Source organism: Notolabrus celidotus, chromosome 18, assembly GCF_009762535.1.
Source record: "Notolabrus celidotus isolate fNotCel1 chromosome 18, fNotCel1.pri, whole genome shotgun sequence".
Taxonomy (NCBI): domain Eukaryota; kingdom Metazoa; phylum Chordata; class Actinopteri; order Labriformes; family Labridae; genus Notolabrus; species Notolabrus celidotus.
Genome location: NC_048289.1, coordinates 696874 through 719030, shown reverse-complemented (window position 1 = coordinate 719030; position 22157 = coordinate 696874). Strand labels below are relative to the sequence as shown.

The 22157-nt window shown below is 45.3% G+C and overlaps 1 protein-coding gene across 2 annotated transcripts in view; it reads left to right on the top strand.

Moving 5' to 3' along the window:
• The window catches only part of mprip (myosin phosphatase Rho interacting protein), an 86212-nt gene that overhangs the window by 50496 nt on the left and 13559 nt on the right, over window positions 1-22157 (top strand). For both annotated transcript variants that reach the window (XM_034707199.1, XM_034707201.1), the window contains exons 10-17: window positions 1998-2054; window positions 2402-2470; window positions 3441-3530; window positions 3630-3739; window positions 5510-6035; window positions 7943-8080; window positions 12402-14930; window positions 21353-21500. In XM_034707199.1, coding sequence (XP_034563090.1) covers window positions 1998-2054; window positions 2402-2470; window positions 3441-3530; window positions 3630-3739; window positions 5510-6035; window positions 7943-8080; window positions 12402-14930; window positions 21353-21500 — 3667 coding nt within the window. The remainder of the gene's footprint in view (window positions 1-1997; window positions 2055-2401; window positions 2471-3440; window positions 3531-3629; window positions 3740-5509; window positions 6036-7942; window positions 8081-12401; window positions 14931-21352; window positions 21501-22157) is intronic.

The window sequence follows — 22157 nt, the reverse complement described above, 5'->3', positions numbered from 1 at the left end:
AATTATTATTTCAACTAAAACTCATTATTTCTAACATTCTCAATGTCTTGACTATATTTTCTATTCATTTTGTAACTCATTTAATAAATAAAAGTGTGAGTTTTCATGGAAAACACAAAATTTTCTGGGTGACCCCAAACTTTTGAACGGTAGTGTACATTCATAAGATATGCTTATTTTACTTCTTTAATTTTAATTGCTAATAACTTTTAATAATTGCTATTTTATAGGCTCTTCTTTACTTTATACTCTTTTGCACTTTCTGCTCCGCTGCTGTACCACTCTAAATGTCCCTGTTGTAGGACTAAAGGAATAAAGGAATAACTTATCTTATACCTCCTATCTACTGTCATAAAATCACAGTAACATCTGTTTAATGTCATTAAGTCAAAGTAGAGAGTCCAGGAGATGAAATGGACCTGCAGACGACTTTGTTTAGTTTGTGATATATTCTGCAAGGTCATTCATCATGTTAAACCACCCTAAACTGATACAAATAGTCTCTCAGTATTCACATTGCATTAAAGTTGTCTTCCTCTTTGGTCTGAACACATCTTTGGATATCTTTAGATGGGCCGACTGTAAATCTTTGTAATGTCAGTGTATGGTTTTAGCTGAAAATGCCTTTGTCCTAATACTTCTGTGGCGTTGTTGTGGATGTGGATGTTGTAGGAAAACCATCCGAGCTGCAGGGGGCAGTGCAGCCCCCTCCTCTCTCCCTCCTCTCCAGGTTATTCTCCTCATCCTGCTCCTTCTGTGTGCAGAGTTTGCAGCTGTTCTGTGCTGAGTGTTGTTTCATTGTGTGTCAGACATTTCTCTGTGTCTCTGTCTCTGTCTCTGTCTCTGTCTCTGTGTCTCTGTGTGTGTGTGTGTGTGTGTGTGTGTGTGTGTGTGTGTGTGTGTGTGTGTGTGTGTGTGTGTGTGTGTGTGTGTGTGTGTGTGTGTGTGTGTGTCACCACTTCCCACTGCTTCCTGAGGTCACAGTGCACATGTGTGTGTGTTTCCTCCACACAGCAGTATTGATCACTGGGTTTAGTTTGATCCACAGAGTGACAGTAGGACAGGCAGAAGTTGATCCTTTCCTGTGTTTCACATTCAGACCATCCCATGTCTGCCCAATATATCTGTGAACTTGTGGTCGGGTCAACTTCTCCCCTCAGCTGATGGACTGAGCATGAGTTTCTGCTGCGCTGCATTTTAAAAACACCTAGATTCTGTATTTGAATGTGACATGTTGCCGGTGTTTCTGTTGTTGTGTTTGAAGGTAAGTGGGGATTATGTATGGAGCACTTTGAAAAGATGATAAAGATGACTTTAGGAGAGCAGATAAGCTCGTACATGGAAGGTATGGTTTATTTTATGACTAAAGCATGAAACATTGGATAAGTAGTTTATTTTCATACCTGGAGGATTCTCAGATCTCCACTCTGAGGTCAGGCAGAGGGAGCAGACTTCAGATGACATGTCTTACACCTTTTGCAGACATGGAGGAAGTTAGCATGAACTTAGATTGATCTCTAAGCTGTCAGGACTCTTATTTTAGATCAAGCTGCTGTAAACTCTAGATTTACAAAGTCAAAACAAACAGGAAAGCCTCTGTGTTGCTTTTGGATTTGATGGACAGGAAACGGGACAGGGATGCATGATATTGGATTTTAGCCGATCTCCAATATGCTAACATTTTCAATCTCATTTGGACATTACAGATACTGATATACACGCACCTTCATTTTTATCATTGCACAGAGCACCAAGTCTCTCCTGTACTACACTTCACCTGTAACTCTTATTGTGACAGTGTCCTTGTTTTGGAAACAAGACAATCAGCATTTAAACTGTACTCTGTGTTAAAGTGCCTTCACACCTGACCTGAAGGAATCCTGATACTTTCATACTTTAGTCATAAAATGCACTTTTGTCTGCTTATCACACGTTTGTCTTTGACTCCTTTTGATATCATGCACGTCTGATTACTCGTGTTTATTTTTCTCTCACAGCCGGATTTACTGAACTTCAAGAAAGGCTGGATGGTGAAGCTGGACGAGCAAGGACAGGTAACTCATGACCTCAGACACGTCCTGTAGAGGACAAGAAGACTGAACAGAGTCTCCTTCTGTGAAGACATTGTTCAAACACATCATTGTTTTCTGTCAAATCAAAAGATTCTGTTTGTTTAAGAGAGTGATGTCTGATTGGTCCACCTGAAGCTCACCTGAGCGTCTGCAGCTCTGTGTCCTTTTAGAGCTGTGGTCACTCTTTGATGTTTCTCTTCAGTGGATTCAAAAGACGAGGGCGGAGCCTGGTGCTTTTTCCCAGAGCAGCTTTTAATGATCCACTGGATGTTTTATACCTGAGATAGATCCTCGTGCCTGATCACCTGAACCTGCTCTGTGTGTTTCAGTGGAAGAAGTTCTGGTTTGTTCTGACCGATCACAGCCTGAGATACTACAAGGACTCCATCGCAGAGGAGGTCAGTGGGATTTACCTCATTTAAACACTGAGCTGCTGTCGTGCCTCTTTGTATTCAACAAACAAATATGAAGGTCAAATGTTTGGTGTCGATACTAAACGTGGGCGAGAGAGACACAAGATTAACTCAAATCATGACATCACAGATCAGTTAATTTCCTTAAAGGTCATTCAAACGTAAGACACACTGGACAGAAACGTCCTTCTTTGTTCTGTGTTGTCTCTTACAGACTCTCAGGGTCTAAACACACAGACACATTTTATAAGGTCTGATTTTAAATAGAGAAACAGGACTTTGAGGCATGGTAACAGTGAAGGAGGCTTCTGAAAAGCTTGGTTCCAGAGTGCTGGGCAGGATGTTTTTAATTTTGATGTAAATGAAGCTGCTCCAGATTTATCAGAGGAACGATATGAAGACTGAACATGAGCTCCATACACACTCTCTAACTGTTGTTCCTTCATCTCTGTCTCCTCTGTTTGTGTCCTCCCTGTGTCACCTCATCTTGTCTCCTCTCCTTGTCTCCTCTTCTTATCACCTCTTCTTGTCTCCTCCCTGTGTCCCTTCTCCTTGTCTCCTCTGCTTGTCTCCTCTGCTTGTCTCCTCCCTGTGTCTCCTCTCAATGTCTCCTCCACGTATCGCCTCATCTTGTCTCCTCTCCTTGTCTCCTCTTCTTATCACCTCATCTTGTCTCCTCCCTGTGTCACCTCTGTGTGTCTCCTCTCTATGTCTTCTCCTCTTTATGTCTTCTCCTCTCTGTGTCTCCTCCCTGTGTCTCCTCTCTGTGTCTCCTCTCCTTGTCTCCTCTCCTTGTCTCCTCCCTGTGTCTCCTCTCTTTATCTCCTCTGTTTGTGTCCTCTCCATGTCTTCTCTCCATGTCTCCTCCCTGTATCTCCCCCCATCTCTTCTCCTTGTCTCCTCTCCATGTCCCCTCCCTGTGTCTCCTCTCCTTGTCTCCTCTGTGTGTCCTCAGGCCTCAGATTTGGATGGAGAGATCGATCTGTCCAGCTGTTACAGCGTCACAGAGTATCAGGCTCAGCGTAACTACGGCTTCCAGATTCATGTAAGAGGATCCTCATCATGTTTTCAGTCAGGATGTTTGTGGTGGAGACTATAAGATCTTCTATTATTTCTTTATTACATGTTTGTTTTTCTCAATCAGACTCAGGAGGGAGTTCACACCCTGTCGGCCATGACAGCAGGGATCCGCAGGAACTGGATCCAGGCAGTGATGAAGAACGTCAGACCCTCCACTGCCCCCGATGTGGCCAGGTGAGTCGCTCCTTCCTGCACACAGACTCTGACAGAGTGACAGAGTGACAGAGTGACAGAGTGACAGTGTGACAGAGTGACATAGTGACATAGTGACAGGGTGACATAGTGACAGGGTGACAGAGTGACAGTGTGACAGTGTGACAGAGTGACAGTGTGACAGAGTGACATAGTGACATAGTGACAGGGTGACAGAGTGACAGTGTGACAGTGTGACAGAGTGACAGTGTGACAGTGTGACATAGTGACAGAGTGACAGTGTGACAGTGTGACAGTGTGACAGAGTGACAGAGTGACAGTGTGACAGTGTGACAGAGTGACAGAGTGACAGTGTGACAGAGGGACAGAGTGACAGTGTGACAGAGTGACAGTGTGACAGAGTGACGGTGTGACAGAGTGACAGAGTGACAGAGTGACAGAGTGACACTGTGACAGAGTGACACTGTGACAGAGTGACACTGTGACAGAGTGACAGTGTGACAGTGTGACAGAGTGACAGTGTGACAGTGTGACAGAGTGACAGTGTGACAGTGTGACAGAGTGACAGTGTGACAGAGTGACAGAGTGACAGTGTGACAGTGTGACAGAGTGACAGTGTGACAGAGTGACAGAGTGACAGAGTGACAGTGTGACAGAGGGACAGAGTGACAGTGTGACAGAGTGACAGTGTGACAGAGTGACGGTGTGACGGAGTGACAGAGTGACAGAGTGACAGAGTGACAGAGTGACAGAGTGACAGTGTGACAGTGTGACACTGACAGAGTGACACTGTGACAGAGTGACACTGTGACAGAGTGACAGTGTGACAGAGTGACAGAGTGACAGTGTGACAGAGTGACAGTGTGACAGTGTGACAGAGTGACAGTGTGACAGAGTGACAGTGTGACAGTGTGACAGAGTGACAGTGTGACAGTGTGACAGAGTGACAGTGTGACAGAGTGACAGAGTGACAGAGTGACAGTGTGACAGTGTGACAGTGTGACAGAGTGACAGTGTGAGACTGTGACAGAGTGACAGAGTGACAGTGTGACAGTGTGACAGTGTGACAGAGGGACAGTGTGACAGAGTGACAGAGTGACAGAGTGACGGTGTGACGGAGTGACGGAGTGACGGTGTGACGGAGTGACGGAGTGACAGAGTGACAGAGTGACAGAGTGACAGAGTGACAGAGTGACAGTGTGACAGAGTGACAGAGTGACAGAGTGACAGTGTGACAGAGTGACAGTGTGACAGAGTGACAGAGTGACAGTGTGAGACTGTGACACTGTGACAGAGTGACACAGTGACAGTGTGACAGTGTGACAGAGTGACAGTGTGACACTGACAGAGTGACAGTGTGACAGAGTGACAGAGTGACAGTGTGACACTGTGACACTGACAGAGTGACAGAGTGACAGAGTGACAGAGTGACAGTGTGACAGTGTGACAGAGTAACAGTGTGACAGAGTGACAGTGTGACACTGACAGAGTGACAGTGTGACAGTGTGACAGTGTGACAGTGTGACAGAGTGACAGAGTGACAGTGTGACAGTGTGACAGTGTGACAGAGTGACAGAGTGACAGTGTGACAGAGTGACAGTGTGACAGAGTGACAGAGTGACAGAGTGACAGTGTGAGAGTGACAGAGTGACAGAGTGACAGTGTGACAGTGTGACAGTGACAGTGTGACAGAGTGACAGAGTGACATGTTCTTTGTTTTACTCTGCATGTGAAGAAAAAGAGTCAAAGATTGTGTTGATGGACACGATGTCCTTTCTTTCCGTCCTCCAGCTCCACAGAGGACCACGGCTCCTTCTCCCCTCTGGAGGGTCTGGTTCGGCCAGACATCACCCAGGACTCTCCCTCCTCCGAGGCCTCGTCTGTGGACAGAGAACCCGCTCTGGGGGTCCCAAAGAGCCGGGCGAGAGAACGCAGGAGAGAGGGCCGCTCAAAGACGTTCGACTGGGCGGAGTTCAGGCCCATCGCTCAGGCTCTGGCTCAGCAGAGAGCTCAGGAGGCGGAGAGCCTGCAGGCGGAGCTGGGAGAGCTGGAGAGGAGCCGCAGGAGGGAGGAGAGGAGGAAGAGGTACGAGACTGTGACCGGCTCCACGGCAGAGAACTCATCTGTCAGAGATGGAGGGAGGACGGAGGTGGATTCTTTAGAGAGGCAGCAGAGGGTGGAGGAGGTGATCGAACAACACTGGCAGCAGGTGGAGAAGACGCCGATACGGGATGAGAGGAGGGTCGCTCTACCCGGCTCTGGACAGAGCAGGGAGTCTGGAGACCTGGAGCAGCTGCTGGAGAACTACAAACAAGGGGTATGTTATCATTGTTACAACATTTTAGAAGATGACCTTCAACAGACGAGCTCTGCAACCCTACAAATAGATCAGTCTCATATCCTTCTCTCTGTAGACTCTGGTGCTTATTAACTACATCTTCAAAAACATGAGAGATGTTAGTAAGTGGATGTCTGAAAGACAGAAACAGTCTTTGTTAGAGTGTAGTGAAAGCTCAAACCTGTGAAGTTCTGCTAACTGAAGTCAGACCGAAGAATGACTTGAACCTGCTCCAGTCAGAGTGATCATGATTGAAACCTCTGCAGATGATTTAGCTCCCAGTTAAAGAACCTTTGAAATAACCTGAGACCTAAGCTAACGTCATAAGCTTCAGCTCAGCTAGCAGCCCCCCATGATGTTGTTTCCTGCTGAACACAGTGAGTCACACATGAGACATGATTCAGTGTTCATCCTTTTCTTGCCATGACTTCACAGAATCAGAAGAAACCAGCTTCAGAGTATGAAAATAAACTAGATGGGGTTTTTCTTCGACCGGTGGACCCAGGGTCTAGATTTAGTTCAGGGGTAGATAATCTACCCCCTGAAAAGCCCCTGCTAGGGGGGTAGTACTTTTCAAAGGTCCTGGGACTTTTCCCAGGAGCATCTGCAATGCAGAACGTGTCTGATTGGTAGATTAACCTCAGTGTTTTTATTCCTCCCTCCGTCCACAATAACATCACACACATCTGTGATTCTCTTGATTTCTCTTTCTTTCATTAGTTTTTATTTGTTCGTTCTTTTTTGTATGTGTGTGTACTTTTCAAAAGAAGAAGCTGTGATTCTCTTGATTTAGCAGCTTGTAACAGTAGTCTTCTCTCAGCCCACCGTGAATGCGTCTCTCCCGGTGTTACGGTTTTAAAAGTGACCCTGTAAACTGGAGACCTTCAGCTGAACGTGTCAGTGTTTGTGGAGTTTACACAGCTGTTGAAACACAGAGGGAGTTCCTGGGAATGCAAACTAGTTTAGTTTTTATTAAGATTTCAAAATATCCTCATCAGATATTTAATGATGGTCTAAAGACGTTTATGAGGGATGCATCCGGCTGAAAGTCTCCAGTTAACAGGGTCGCTGTTTAAACCAAAACACCGGTCGATCTCTGCCACGGCTTTTTGAGTTCAAAAGGATTTTAAAGGCGTGTTGAAACGTCTTTGCTACTCGTGCTTATCTCCTCTCACGTGTTGATTCAGTGAATCCATCTGTGATGAAATATAGCACCATCTAAAACAGACCAGCTGAGTCTCTTCATGCTAACAGGCTAACTGTTGTGTTGCTCATAATGATACCTGCCTGTCCGTCTGCTTCTATGGTGTCATCTGTGATGAATGGCATTCCTCTTTGTTTTACTGCCCTCTACTGGTCTGGTGGTGTAGTGCATGTACTTTTTTTTTCTCCATACGTCACTGGCCTGATTTACACAATCTACCGGGGACTTCAGCCCGCGGTCCAAACGCAGACAACAATGGGGGCACAGGAACTTTTTAGTTCAGGGTGAAGTAGTTCTGGGGGCTAAAAGACCCTGGAACTCTTGCACCTTATATCTAAACGTTTATTGAATGAGTAGTTTCTTTAGGACAGTCAATATCAGGATACTCTCAAATTGGCAGCATTTCATTATCATTTAGTGGAACAAACATTAATATGTGTAATCTGGAGTTTGCCACATCACCAAGAATTGTTTACGTTTTGTCACTTCATGGAGCAAACCTCCGATCTGAGTCTGAATCTCATGGAAGCTGTCCGTTCACCTGTGGCTCTCTCAGACAGATCCACATGTTCACCTCTCACTTCTTGATAGTAGATTGCTGTATGTGTTATTTCTGCTGCTCCTGTCGAGTGGTGTAAAGTGGTGTAACGTGGTGTAAACACAGCCTGTGTTCTCCCTGCAGATGGAGGAGCTGAAGGCTCAGCTGGAGAGCTGTCACCAGCAGCTGCTCGACTCCAACAAACACAAGCAGGACCTGGAGCTGCAGCTGAGGATGGCTCTGGAGAGAGAGCAGGACATGCGGACGGGGTACATCTCTCCGGTGAGTGTGTGTCTGTGCTCGGACCTGTGTGTTAGTCCTGATGTAGATGTCATGAGTACACTGAGCAGTGTTTTCTCCTCCATTTAGTAACATTCTTTGCATGTTTGACTGGAACGGAAGAAACCAAACAAACTGACATTAAAGCTTCAAACAGCTGCAGATCTGATCCTTTGCATGAGTTCATTGCATGTCAAATAAAACATTGATCCGGTATGACTCCATTGGCTCCTCCTAGGTCCTCTCTGTCTGTTAGAGGTCTGAACTCATGCAGCAGCTACTTCAGGACCGTTGTTTGTTTGACTGGAGAAGTTCTGTGTTTGAGACTTTGTGAGGATTATTTCACTCTGAATCCAAAACAACAGATCATTTCAAAACACACTCAGGAGGAATCAGGTTCCTCTGACTGAGTCTTGTGTTCTTAATCAGAGTCAGGTCGGGTCCAAATGTACTTTTATAGCACAAACAACAATCTGCTGTCAGAATGCAATATCAGTTACACAACAAGTGTGAGTCCAAAGGAAATATAACCACAATAACTAAGAGCAGAGTGTGTTTTAGTATGTGAGGATGTTGAGATGAACTGGAGTTGAAGCCAGCACAAACGTGTGTGTGATATGGATATACACACTCTTCTGCAGACGTCTCTGTATCTTGATTAGTCGTGTTTTATTTACAAAATGAGTTTAAAAAATAATAATGGATAAAAAAACGAATGAGAAACTTTCTATTTTAAGCTGATTTCATTTAAATTTCTGATGTTAGTTTGCTGTTTTCTCTCAATTGGTATTTTTTATTCACCAAAATCACAAACATGAAAAACTTGAGTTACTGTATTGGACTGAATATAAGACAACTGTTATTTTAAGAGGACCCCCGCCCCCCTCTGAGACCAAATCTAGTTTTTTATGAAGATAGTAATGATTAAACAAACACACTGACAAACAGACTTCTTGTTTTTAACAACCTTTCAATCAAATCTTGTTTTCAATGTCTTTCAAAATGTAGTTGTTCATATTTTTTCAGTTTTATACTTTCTTGAGCATTTTAAGACGATCTCAACGTGATCTCCATCTTCAGACGTTCAGCTCAGTGACAGATATCTCCGCTGCTCTGATAACCCTTATAGAAGATAATAATAATAAACTATTTATGTAGCACTTTTCTTAACAAAGTTACAAAGTGCTTCACAACAAAAAATGCAGAAAATTACAAAGCATGAAAAACGGTGAAGACAAGGTGAAAGAGAACAACAAGAAGCAGAAGAGGACGTCAGAGTGCAGAGCAAATTCATGATTTAGGGGTGGAGAGATGCCTTCTTATATAAAGAGGTTTTTAATGAGGATTTAAAAGCAGTTAAGGTAGTGGACTGTGGACTGTCTACTCAGCAGTGGCAGGGAGTTCCACAGTCTTGGAGCTCTGACTGAAAAGGCCCGGTCACCTTTTATGTTAAAGGTGACATATCATGCAAAATTGACTTTTTAATGGTTCTTTACCTGAAATATGTGTCCCTGTCTACAAACCCCCCGAGAATGAAAAAAATCCATTCTGCCCCTGTTCTGATTTCTCCACCTTTCTGTAAATGTGTGTGAAACGAGCCGTTTCAGACTTCAGTGATTTTGTTACGTCACAACAATATCCGGTCTGTCACGGAGTCAGAGCTCGGAGCTTGTTCAGCCCATAGACTGTATAAAATAATACTGAATCCCTCCTCTGTTTTTCATTCCCTGCACACATGTGTGCTAACAAGGAGCTTAGGAGGGAGGCATGCTAGTTGTAGGCTGTCTTAATAAACACAAAGGTCGGTTTTACTCCCCACGTCTGCAGATTTGAAGATCTAGTGGATGGTTTTTATTTATCATGGATAAGTGCTAGCGCTAGTTAGCATAGCCACATAGCTATATGTTCGTAGCTGTGTACCAAGACACACGTCGACATACTGACAAATAAAACAACAAGAAACACTAAATCTGTGACCAATGCTTCAGAAAGGTCCTGCTGCAGGCGCCTCTCCATCAGGATCAGATTCAGAGGGTTGAAGTAACGCGATCTCTGAGCAGCCGTGTATATTCAGCCAACATGTAAACATTAGATCAACGTGCTGGAGAGCCGAGGCACATCCACTTCCTGAGGGGGCGTGGTCAGAGAGAAAACAGAGTGTTCTGATGAGGAATGAAGAAGAGGACTTTTCAGGCAGACCAAAATCTGATTTCAAAGTGTCTTTTTGAGCATAAACTTTAAAGACATGTTTTGGGGACCTCTTAGACCAATATATATTGATGAAAAAAGCGTGATATGTCCCCTTTAAGGCGGGATCTTGGTACATCAAGCAGAGCTGCATCCACAGATCTGAGGGGTCGCCCAGGCACATAGGGGGATAAAAGGTGGCTTAAATAGTTTGGAGCCTCTCCATTTAAAATTTTAAAAGTAACCAATAAAATTGTAAAATCAACACGATAAGAAACTGGCAGCCAATGTAAGCTGGTGAGGACAGGACTGATGTGTTGGTGTTTTGTTGTGCCTGTTAAAATCTGAGCGGCTGCATTTTGAACTAGTCGCAGTCTGCAGACGGAGCTCTAACTGATACCTGTTAAAGGTGCATTACAATAATCTAGACGAGACAAAATAAAAGCATGGATGACTTTGGACAGATCAGAGGGGGAAAGGAAAGATCTTATTTTGGAGATTTGTTTGAGGTGCAAAAAACAGGATTTAACAGGATTATTCACATGAGTGTCAAAGCAAAGATCTGTGTCAAATGTCACTCCTACATTTTTGACCTTCATTGTGATGTTATTGCAGAGGGGACCGAGTTTGTTATGGAGAAGGGTGGTGGAGAGAGAATGACCGAAGATTATGATTTCTGATTGGTCAGGGTTGAGCTTTAAAAAGTTATAGGACATCTGCTGTCATTAGTAAATGATCAAGGCTGTCCGGATTATTGTGTTGGAGGGGGACATACAGCCGTGTGTCATCAGCGTATGACTGGAAAGAGACTCCATGTTTCTGAATGATCCGACTGAGGGGTAGCATTTAGATGGAGAACAGGAGAGGGCAGAGAATGGATCCTTGTGGCACACCACACTGTAAATTAAAATGTGATGAACTGGAGTTTACTCAGACAACTAGGAAGGTTTTATTAGACAGGTATGAATAACGTTTGTTGTGAATAAGTGCTGTATAAATATAGGTTGATTGATTGATAGTCTTAAAATCAGCTTCATAACTCTGCCTCCTTTAGAGTCTCTTTAGTTACCCTAAATATCAGAAGGTTTCCCCTTACAGCTGTCAGTGCAGTGCATTATCAGAAAATAAAGTTAGAAGAAGGACGTCATACATTAGTAAAACTTTCATTTTTATCTTGATTTAAATAAACTTTATAAACGTGTTCTGACTTCTAAATGTATCCTCCACTTTATCCATGTTTTTGATTGATCCAGCGTTTTATTTTGAAAAGGAGTGAGTTTATACTCCTCCCTCATATTAAACAGCTGATCAGTTAAATGTTGTTTATATTCAGAGTGATGTGATCCTCTCCGCTCAGTGACACGGTGTCTCCTCTTGCTGAATCATTGTCTCGACATGTTTGAAAAATAACCTCTCAGCTTGTTTCTAATGATCTGCATGGACGTCAGACTCTCATCTTCATCCATTAGTTCCTCTGCTAACCTGGACTGAGCAGCTGCTGCAGCGTGAAGTGTGCTGTTGGATGAATCCTGACTGTATGATGATGAATGAATGAGTTTTCCTGAGTGAGTCTGATGGAGTCAGTCACAGTGTGACTCGGCTGTGATGCACTCCTGCTGTTGTTTATTGTTTTGGAAGCAGAGCGCTGACATGGCGTGAATCCTGTGGAGATGTTTATGAAGGTTAGATTCTGTCAGACGTTGTTGTTCCGTGTTTCCGCTCTGGAACGAGTCATGAGCACGGAGCAGAGAACCTCAGAAATGTGTTTGTGGGAGCTGGTATGCCTCCATCCTGTAGGAAACCATCTAGCTGACACTAATATTGCATTACTGACCACATGAAGTCACTTTTAACCCTTAATGAGCATGCTCTGTTGTGATTAACTAACCCTGGCCATTTAATCTCTTTCCTTTGCTTTGATTCACTCCATGAAATCTGTAGCTCCTCTGGCTTTGACTCACTGATGATTTATGTGTTCATTAATGTGGGATTCTTGTTTGGGCTACAGCTAATCGTAAAGTCACTCTTTCATTTTGAATTAAAGGGACATGATTGGTAGTTAACACTGACTATGTTTAGCAAGCTTTGTGTGTCCCCTGCTGTGTGTTAACCAAATGTTTGGTCCCCCTTTTCCAAGCTGGAGCCCCCTTTGGGTCTGGAGGCCGACGTGACGCCTCAGACGAAGAGGCCTGAACTGGTTAGTCCTCAAGCACAGAGTTTAACAAAGAAGTACCAGGAGACCAAAGAGCTCCTGAAGCTGCAAGAGCTGAAAAAACGCAATATGCAGGCACAGCTTGGCCTCTCGCTTTCTCACCTCCCCATCAAGGAGCCTTACTTTTCTGAAACACCCATTCTGGAGGGTCCCCCCCCTCAGCCAGTCCAAAAGACTGTCAGCTTCTCGCTCTCAGACAGCTCAGAGGCAATCCAAGAACTAGAGGACCTGATATCTGAGGACCCTGTGACTCTGAAGGAGCTGATGAAGCTGCTGAGGTCTCATAGCTGCAACAGAGACTCGGCAGAGAAACACCAGCTGCAGAAGCTCCTGGAGACATGGAAGTACCAGCAGGAGATGGAAAACGAAACCTTAAAGAAGAGTTTAGCCAGGGCCGGAGAGAGTGTCCGGGATTACGAAGCCCGTCTTCTAACCATGGAGGACTTGGTGGAAAAGGTTCAGAAGCAAAACCTGAAAAGCCCGTACGGCCCGCTATCCGGGATCGAAAACCATCCGGACACCAACGACATGACGGTGGGCATGCTGTCTCAGAGGCTGGAACTGTTAACCAGTGAGAACGGGGCTCTGAAGCAGCGATGCCAGGAGATCGTGAACCAGCTGACAGAGGCCGACAGAGAGATCGACAGACTGAAGGCAGAGCTGATCAGCCAGCAGGGAGGCAAACAGCATCATCTGGTCCTGGAGGAGCTGAAGAGACTGAAGGCTGAGCTGGAAGAAAACCAGGCCACCGCCATCGACAGGGAGTACTACGAGAGGGAGCTGAACGAGAAGTCTCTGAGGCTCCACGAAGCTCTGGTCACACTGGAGGAGCTCGGAAACACCCTGAAAGACACGGAGAAGAAGCTGCAGCTGAGAGAGGCCACGCTGAAAGGTCTGGGCTTCCACGCTGATTATGAAGACGAAGAAGTCCAACCAGAGAACCAGCAACTCAAAGGACTGCTAGACGCCTCACGGGCAAAGTTATCTGAGACGAAGGCAAACCTTCAGTCTAAAGAGCAGCAGTGTTTGGATCTTGAAGCCAGGAACAGAGAACTGATCACGTTAAACCAGGAGCATGAGAGAGTGAACGCAGAGAAGCTAAGAGAGGCAGAAAAGGAAATAAGAATGCTGCGAGAGAAGTTAGAGATGAAGTCAGGCGAGGTCAAAGAGACGGGTGGTGAGGCGAGAGAGACGCAGGTCGACGATAAAGAGCCGATAAAGCAAGTAGTAGAAGAGATGGAGATGAGGTGTGAGGCGATTAGTCAGGTTTTAGACATGTTAGCAAAGGTAGACGTTAATGTAGAGAGAATGATCAGTGATTTAAGAAGCACTTTATTCAGATCTGATTCAGAGACGCTCTCTCTGGACCCTAAAGTCATGAGGATGGTGATGGAGGGAGAGTTCTGGAGTCAGCTGATGGGAACATCCAAAACTAACCAGGAGGAAGACGGACACAGCTCAGAGAGAAGAGCTGCAGAGCAGAAGATGGCACAGAATCGGTTCATGCTTTTCTTCAGGAAGACCGGTCCTCAAGAAGAGAGAGAGGTGGTAACGGAGGAAGGTTTTGCCTCCATGTATGGATGGATGGACAACGACACCGGCACTCTGATTCTTAAAGAGCTAACAGAGACACTGGAGGCGAAGTTATGTGATCTGAAACAGATCGTGTCAAATATCAAGATGGAGAACGATGAAAGTCTTCTGTCTTTGGCTCGAGCAAGCTTTAAATTCCCCCAGAAACAACCTTCAGATTATCTGCATGACGCCCTGAAAGAAGCCTGCACGTCTTATGTGAACACCAGACTGAAGGTCCAACATGATACGGAGCTGAAGCAGACTGAAGTCCAGACTGGAGGCTTAGACTGTCCAAACTGTCCCAAACTGAGAGAAGCTGCAAGAAACCTTGAGTCCACTCTGGCAGATCTCCAGAGTCAGGTCTCTGAGATGTCTTTGAAAACAACTGCCACTCCACAGACGCCGACCCAGACTGGAGGAGGACCCGCTGAATGCACTGAAGTTCAGGACTTGGTAGCGAAGCACAGGAAAGAGATACGAGAAGTGAAAGACGGCTACGAGCTGGAAGCTGAGAAGCTGATGGGAGAGATCTCGACAGCCAACGAGGCGCTGCGACTCCGCTCTGAAGAAAAGATGAGAGAGATGGAGTCTCTGACGAGCTGCATGGAGACCCTGAAGGAGAAACACCAGCTGGAGAGGACGGAACTCACAGAGAGGTTCGACCGGGAAATGGAAGAGCTGAGGAGCATGATGACTCCGGCAAACCAGACCAACAACCCACCCGAGGACCAGCTCTGTCACACCGCCAGTCTTAAGGGGCGCATCCAGGAGCTGCTGACCCAGGTGTCAGAGATGACCCAGGAGATGAGACGACGCGAAGAGCAGGGAGACGTTACGACGCTGCGGCAGAAATACGAGAAAGACCTGGACAACCTGAAGGTGGAAGCGCTCCTTGTCCTTACCGTCGTCCATCTGTGATGCCTTGTGTTCCTTTGTGGCATTCCCAGACTCCCCTTCCTCCCCCCGACCCTCGTCCCCTCCTAACCTCGCCCACGAACCTCTGGCTCTTCTTCTAAACCACTTTCCTTCTGTGTTGCATGAAACTAACGTCCTCCCTGTAGGTTCATGAGAGCTGTGACGCTGCAGTAGTTTGGACAGAGGAACACATTTTGTTTCATCCCCAGATTTAAGAAACTTTAACTGTCAAAATTCAGCACACACCATCAGAGTCTCACGCCACACCCCCTCTAAATGAGTTCCTCTGTTCTAGCTCAGTGTGCTTCAGAAGCTAACCCTTGGGCCCAACTCTGTTGCTTTTGACACTGTGGGATCAGAATCTTTGAACAACTGAGAAACTCAAATATCTCAGCTTTGAGCTTAATCAGATACAAACACTTCCTCTTTGACTGCACTAACAGCTCATCTCCTCTTTCTCAACATCTCAGTCCTCTCACTGAGTTCCCTCCAGCTCTAGTAACCAGAGGTATCTGAGGTCCAGGTCCATATTTACAGAGACTCAGCATTAATCCACCACCAGCATGAAAAGCTCCTTTAGCAGGCAGAGACCTCGAGCAGAACCAGACTCACTAGAGAGCAGGGGTCAGATAAACATAGAGGGGGATACTTTTTTAAAGCTACAGGTCACTAGATGAAGAATGGGACAGTCAGCTGTGTAAGGGCTGCCACAGGGAGAAGGTTCAAACCATAGACTGTATAAATAATGGATGTAGTATCCTCCCCACTAACAGCTTCAGTGTTCCCACCTGTTGGTCAGCTCAACTCAACTTTATTTATAAAGCACCTTTTATACATATAAACATGCAGCCCAAAGTGCTTCATAGAATAACAGAGAGACAGAAAACAACAGCAATGGTAACATTATAAAAGCCATGATTATAAATAAAATACATAAAAATAAAAGAAATCAATACAGTAAAATTAATAAAATAAGAGAGTGGAAAGAAAAGTAAAAAAGGTTGAATAAGGTAGCGTTGACAAGATCAGATGAATACAAGAAATAAATAGATAAATAAATAATTAAATAAGATACATAAATGTTACAGCAAGCAAGTCAAGTCAGTCATGTCCTTATTTGGGCAAAACTCTTAATCTTAATATCTTAAAAATAACGAGTTATAAATAATTCATCCCGTACAGTGTGTGCGGATAGAGAAATGGACCCAAAGTGTTTTTTGAACCAGACTGTAAACATGTTTATTTCTGCTGTACAGATCGTCTTCTTTGAATGGGTGTGTATGTGGTTTCCTGTGTTTCTGCAGCCAGCCTCTAGTGGACACTCCATGAACTGCAGTTTATAACACTTCCACATAGGCTTCATATTTTAAGACCGCAGGTTGCAGCTTGCTTCCACAACATGCTGTGTCTGTGCAGCTCTCTCTAGGATCATGTGTTGTCTCAATGGGGTTTGTAGTCCTGCTAGCTGTGGGCATTACACGCCACAATACTATCCGATAATCACGGGCATCTATACGGCATTTATTCGTGATGAAACGTTAAGTCGAGGTGACAGCTGCAGGTGTAGACAGTAAACGTAAACACTCCACGACACACCTGTCCCCTTAACGCTCTGTTTGTGTGGTAGTCGTGGTAACCTGCACCGGGACGAGGTGCTGCTTGTAGCGGTCTGTCTCGACCTTCATGTCGGTGTTTCTGTGACGCTGCAGCGTGGTGTGTGTTTACATTTTACTGCCATGCTCAGTCTCTATGATTTCCTCTGTTTCTGAATGTCACACCTCTACACACATATAGCTGTTTAATGCAGTGAGCATTCTTCTTCTTCTGTTACTTAATACAGTTAGCAAACAGCTTTAAGACTCTCTTTCGCCGCCGTCTGGCAGGAATACTGTATTACAACCAGGCACCGGTGAAACTGATGAAAACTGTAATTTAAAACGAGATTATATTCACTTTAACACTTTGAATTTTAATTAGTGAACAATTGCACAGATACAATTGCACCATGTTATTTAAAAACATACACAGTATGAAAAACACAGTGACCCAGGGAGACAGAGACATACTGCCAAGTCCCACAGTAACTTCCATGTAGTGAAGAGAAAAAGATAATAACAGATGACTAATGGAATATTTGAGTATTCCAAAATCATCCCTAGTGGGTACAGGTGTGGGTAGAGCTCAGTCTAAGGTAGCAGACTCACTCCCTGTGGCCGGTTCACTCTGCTTCACTTCAATGAATGGAGCACTCCACAGGGTTTATGAGCTTCATAGACTTTAGATTTAGACTTTATTGTCTCCTTGGGGAAATTCTTTTTCACAGCACCCTCTGCGTTTCCACAGACATAGACAAAGACATTCACGAAAAACATACATTGCTCAACTCTATTAAACAGACTATCCACAAAGGCACATTCAAACAGAGGAAGTGGTGTTATTCAGCCAGGCCTGTCGTTTAGGAGGGATCAGGCTCTTGCCAAGGTGAGCCCTTCTACACCTCGGTACCCTGTACCTGAGGGGAGTGGGATGAGGTGGGTGTTTAGTGGATGTGTGATGTCCTGTTCTATTGAGGTTGCGATGCGTCTGATGGTAAACCACAGTTGTCTTTATATTCATGATCATGACCTCATTAGGAAGAGAAGACACACAGTGTCTCTCAGCATGATCCTCATCTTTGAGTGCCGTCTTCATGGTAAAAACCCGAACACAGTAAAATCCCTCTCTCTTCATTTCATACTAGCGTAAGGTCACAGTTGTGTAAAGGACGTAAGGCGAAAAGCAAAAAGGTACATCAATCAATCAATCAATCAGTCAATCAATCAGTCAATCAATCAATCAGTCAGTCAGTCAATCAATCAATCAATCAATCAATCAATCAGTCAATCAATCAGTCAATCAATCAGTCAATCAATCAATCAATCAGTCAATCAATCAATCAATCAATCAATCAGTCAATCAATCAATCAATCAGTCAATCAATCAATCAATCAGTCAATCAATCAATCAATCAATCAATCAATCAATCAATCAGTCAATCAATCAATCAATCTTTATTTATAAAGCTCCAAATCACAACAAATGTTCTCCTCAGACTCTTTCCAAACAGAGCAGGTCTAGACCGTACCCTATGTTCTATTATTAACAAAGACCCAACATCAAGACCGGATCAGATCCAGTCCCATCTTACAGACAGGACTCAGTCTGACCTCATCTTAATCCACCATGAGCAGAGCACTTTGCAGCATTTAGCAAGTTACAGTGGCAAGGACAAACTTCCTTTTAACAGGCAGAAACCTCCAGCAGGACCAGACTCATGTTAGACACACATCTGCTGAGACCGTGTTGGAGAGAGGGATAGAGGGAGATGAAGAGAGAGAGAGAGATGATTGTGATTTTTCATGCTTTTAAAGTGAATATAGCTGATGGAAAGCCAGTACAGTCCTCAGTGGACCACGTGTCTGTATTTTGGCTGAGAGTAGCACACGGCATGCAGGAAAATAGGTGAGCCTTCAACTCTCTGGATTTTAGACGCAGGACACGCACATGAGACTCGCTGCTCATGCCGGCGGTCTGTACTTCTGATCTGTTAATAAGCCAAAAATAAAAAGCTAGCCATTGTGGAGCTGTGTGAAGCTCTGAAGGGTTCTGTGGAAAGGCTTATAAAGTCAGAGTTTACCGTACCAAACCGTCCTTAACCGTACTGAACCAGACCACTTGGTGTTTCTGCAGCGTATGTTGCAGCCTGAGAATGTCTCTCTAAAGGTTGTAGAGCGCTCCACGTGTTGCTGTGTCCGTCAGCTCCAGTCTCCACTCTGCAGTGTCCCAGTCCCTGGCCCAGCCGTGACCCAGGGTTTATTTACACACACATACACAGCCTGACATGCTGCTAAATAAAGCTGCTCTGATGTCACAGCAGGAAGTTTACATTAGCTCTGTGGGGGGGGGCGGGGTTCCTGGGTCTGAGCTCTCTGGGGGTTTGATCCCTGTGAAAACACGCTGGACCTCCATTTCCCCTGTTTGGCTGGAGGCAGGGAGAGACGTGGGCCGTCCACTGCGTCCTCAGATTAGCGGGAGTGAAAGACGCAGGAGGAGGCGTTAAGTCGGACTGTTCTGTATATTCAATCTCTGCTGATCAGGATCCATCTCTCTGGACCCCCTGAGGTGCAGAGCTGGACCTCACCTGAGATATATTTAACCTCAGGTACCCAGACGTCCATCCAGCCATGATTCAATTAGCCTATTAGCTCAACCCGACATTCCAGCACAGATTTAACCCAGAGGCAGATTAGGATTTGCACATTGGGTGCAGACTGTGGACCCTGTTCAACAACATGTTCCCTGTTTGGGACGTGGACTGTACAAATAACAGAAGAGCCTCACTGCAGACGTCACCTGTCGGTTGGTGGTCTGCCTTTTTTTTGAAGGCTTAGATTTCTCCATCTTGCTTTCCAGATCCAGAGGAGGGCGGGGCTGGAGAGGAGTCATAGGTTAGCCTGCAGCATTTTAAAGTGAGTGCCTGTTGTTAATTCATTAGCTGAGGGGTGAGTTAATGTCTCACATGAAGCGGGATTCTTTTGGTGACAGACGGAAGCTTTTTATCCAACTAAAGGAGCTCAGAGAGATCCTGGAACACAGCTGACTTCCTGTTTGCTCACTCACGTCTCCTGTAGGAGGGCGAGCGTCGGCCAAAGACACAAACATGCTAACATAGACGCAGTTTACAGATCACTATCAATCAATCAATCAATCTTTATTTGTATAGCGCCAAATCACAACAAATGTTATCTCAAGACTCTTTTACAAACAGAGCAGGTCTAGACCACTCTATGTGAAATCATGAACAGAGACCCAACACCAAGACAGGATAAGACTCAGTCTGACCCCACCTTAATCCACCATGAGCATTGAACCTCACAGTATTTAGCTAGTTACAGTGGAGAGGACAAACTTCCTTTAACAGGCAGAAACCTCGAGCAGAACCAGACTCATGTTAGACAGATATCTGCCTCGACTGAGTTGGGTCTGGAAAGAGGGATAGAGGAGAATAAGAGAGAGAGGGAGCGTTGATAGTGATGAGACGAGTAGTAGTAGCTGTTGCCGCTGGAGTCCAGCACGTCCGTATCAGCTGGAGTCTGGAACGTCCACAGCAGGAGGACGTCTACGGCAGCTCAGAGGAACCTACGAGACAAGGGAGCTCAGGGACTCCAGAAAGGTCTATGGTTAGTAACTTTAATGGGACAGGGAGAAGAAGTAAGTGATGAGTGGGTTGGGGGGAAGGGGGTGAGACAGGATCCTAGTGTGTCAGTCTAAGTCTATAGCAGCATAACTAAGAGCTGGTCCAAGCCTGATCCAGCTCTAACTATAAGCTTTATCAAAAAGGAAAGTTTGAAGCCTACTCTTAAAAGTAGAGAGGGTGTCTGCCTCATGGACCCTGACTGGTAGATGATTCCAAAGAAGAGGGGTCTGATAACTGAAGGTTCTACCTCCCATACTACTTTTAGAGACTTTAGCAACTAAAAGATCAGTGTACGGCAAACTGTGAACCAGCTAACAGTCCAGGTCCAGGTTTGGTCTGTTAGTCCAATAAATGACATGAACAAATCTCCAAAATGATCCAACACCACAAACACGGTCCAGAGGTTAAAGTTCAGGGTCTGAATTAGCTGAAGGGACACATAGCAGACAGCTAGCAGCTCCCACCTGTCACTCAGAGGCCACGCCCCTAAATCTACCTCCCCTTAACCCTTAACCTGCTGTAAGGTGAGCTGTATATAAACTCAGCTGTACAGTTGTCATGAAGAGAGAAATGAGCTCTAGAGACCCAAACTAAAAGAGTCTGGATCTGTGAAGACTGAACCTTTTCTCTGAAAGACGCTTCTGAAACCCCTCAGGTAAAGGATGCTGGGGGTCCTGAACTTTGACCCTTGATGGTTCTCATGGTTTATATGACTGAAGCTCATTAAGAGAGGCAGCAGTGGTCTGACAGCATGACCTGATGATGTTCAGTAGATGCGCAGAAACGGTCAGAATCAAACAGGAGACAGACTCTGGTGGACTCTGAGGGAACGGCAGTCCTTCAGTGTTAGCTTCATTTCCCGGTTCCCGCTGTGCTTAAAGTCTGATCCGGAACATGTCTCCCTCCCTCCTCTCATCGCCTCTTCCTCCTCTCCTTCCTCTCCTTCCTCCAGCGTCCCCTCTCTCTCCTTTAACCTTTTTGTTCCTTCACACTCTCACAGACTCGACCCGCTCGTGGCTAACAGGCTGCAGCTTGCTAAGTTATTTGCTGAACATAGATCATTTCCACTGAGGCTTCAGGGGGTTCTTCCTCTGGTCCGTGTCCAGGTGAGCCCTGAACTCACAGGTGCACTGTGTTTCCTCTCTGACAGGCCACCTGTGAGCGCGGCTTCGCAGCCATGGAGGATTCCCATCAGAAGGTGATCGAGGAGCTGCAGAGGAAGCACCAGAGAGAGCTGGAGAACCTGCAGGAGGAGAAGGAGAGGCTGCTGGCAGAGGAGACCGCAGCAACGATCGCCGGTACATCACAGAAAAGAACCACCGTAGATTTCACTCTCTTTGTTTTTCTTTTTCTACACCTCAAACTGAAAGAGATCCAGATAATCAGAACACCGGTGTTTCAGGAGAGGTCAGGGAGCAGCAGGCTTACACATCTTAAACTGAGCACTCTAAATGAAGGAAAGACAGCAACTGAAGAATCAACAGACACATGAAAATGAGCTCAAACCACAACCAGTCCACACACAGTCAGTCAGTGTTACACTTTATAAAGGTGCATTTCCACAAAGAGTTCCAGGGTCTTTTTGGTAGATCATATCAGGCTGCGGTCGAAACGTATGGAGAGAGAAAAAAAAGTAAATGCACTACACCACCAGACCAGTAGAGGGCAGTAAAACAAAGATGACACCATAGAAGGACAGGCAGGTATCATTATGAGCAACACAACAGTTAGCCTGTTAGCATGAAGAGACTCAGCTGGTCTGTTTTAGATGGTGCTATATTTCATCACAGATGGATTCACTGAATCAACACGTGAGAGGAGATAAGCGCGAGTAGCAAAGACGTTTCAACACGCCTTTAAAATCCTTTTGAACTCAAAAAGCCGTGGCAGAGATCGACCGGTGTTTTGGTTTAAACAGCGACCCTGTTAACTGGAGACTTTCAGCCTGATGCATC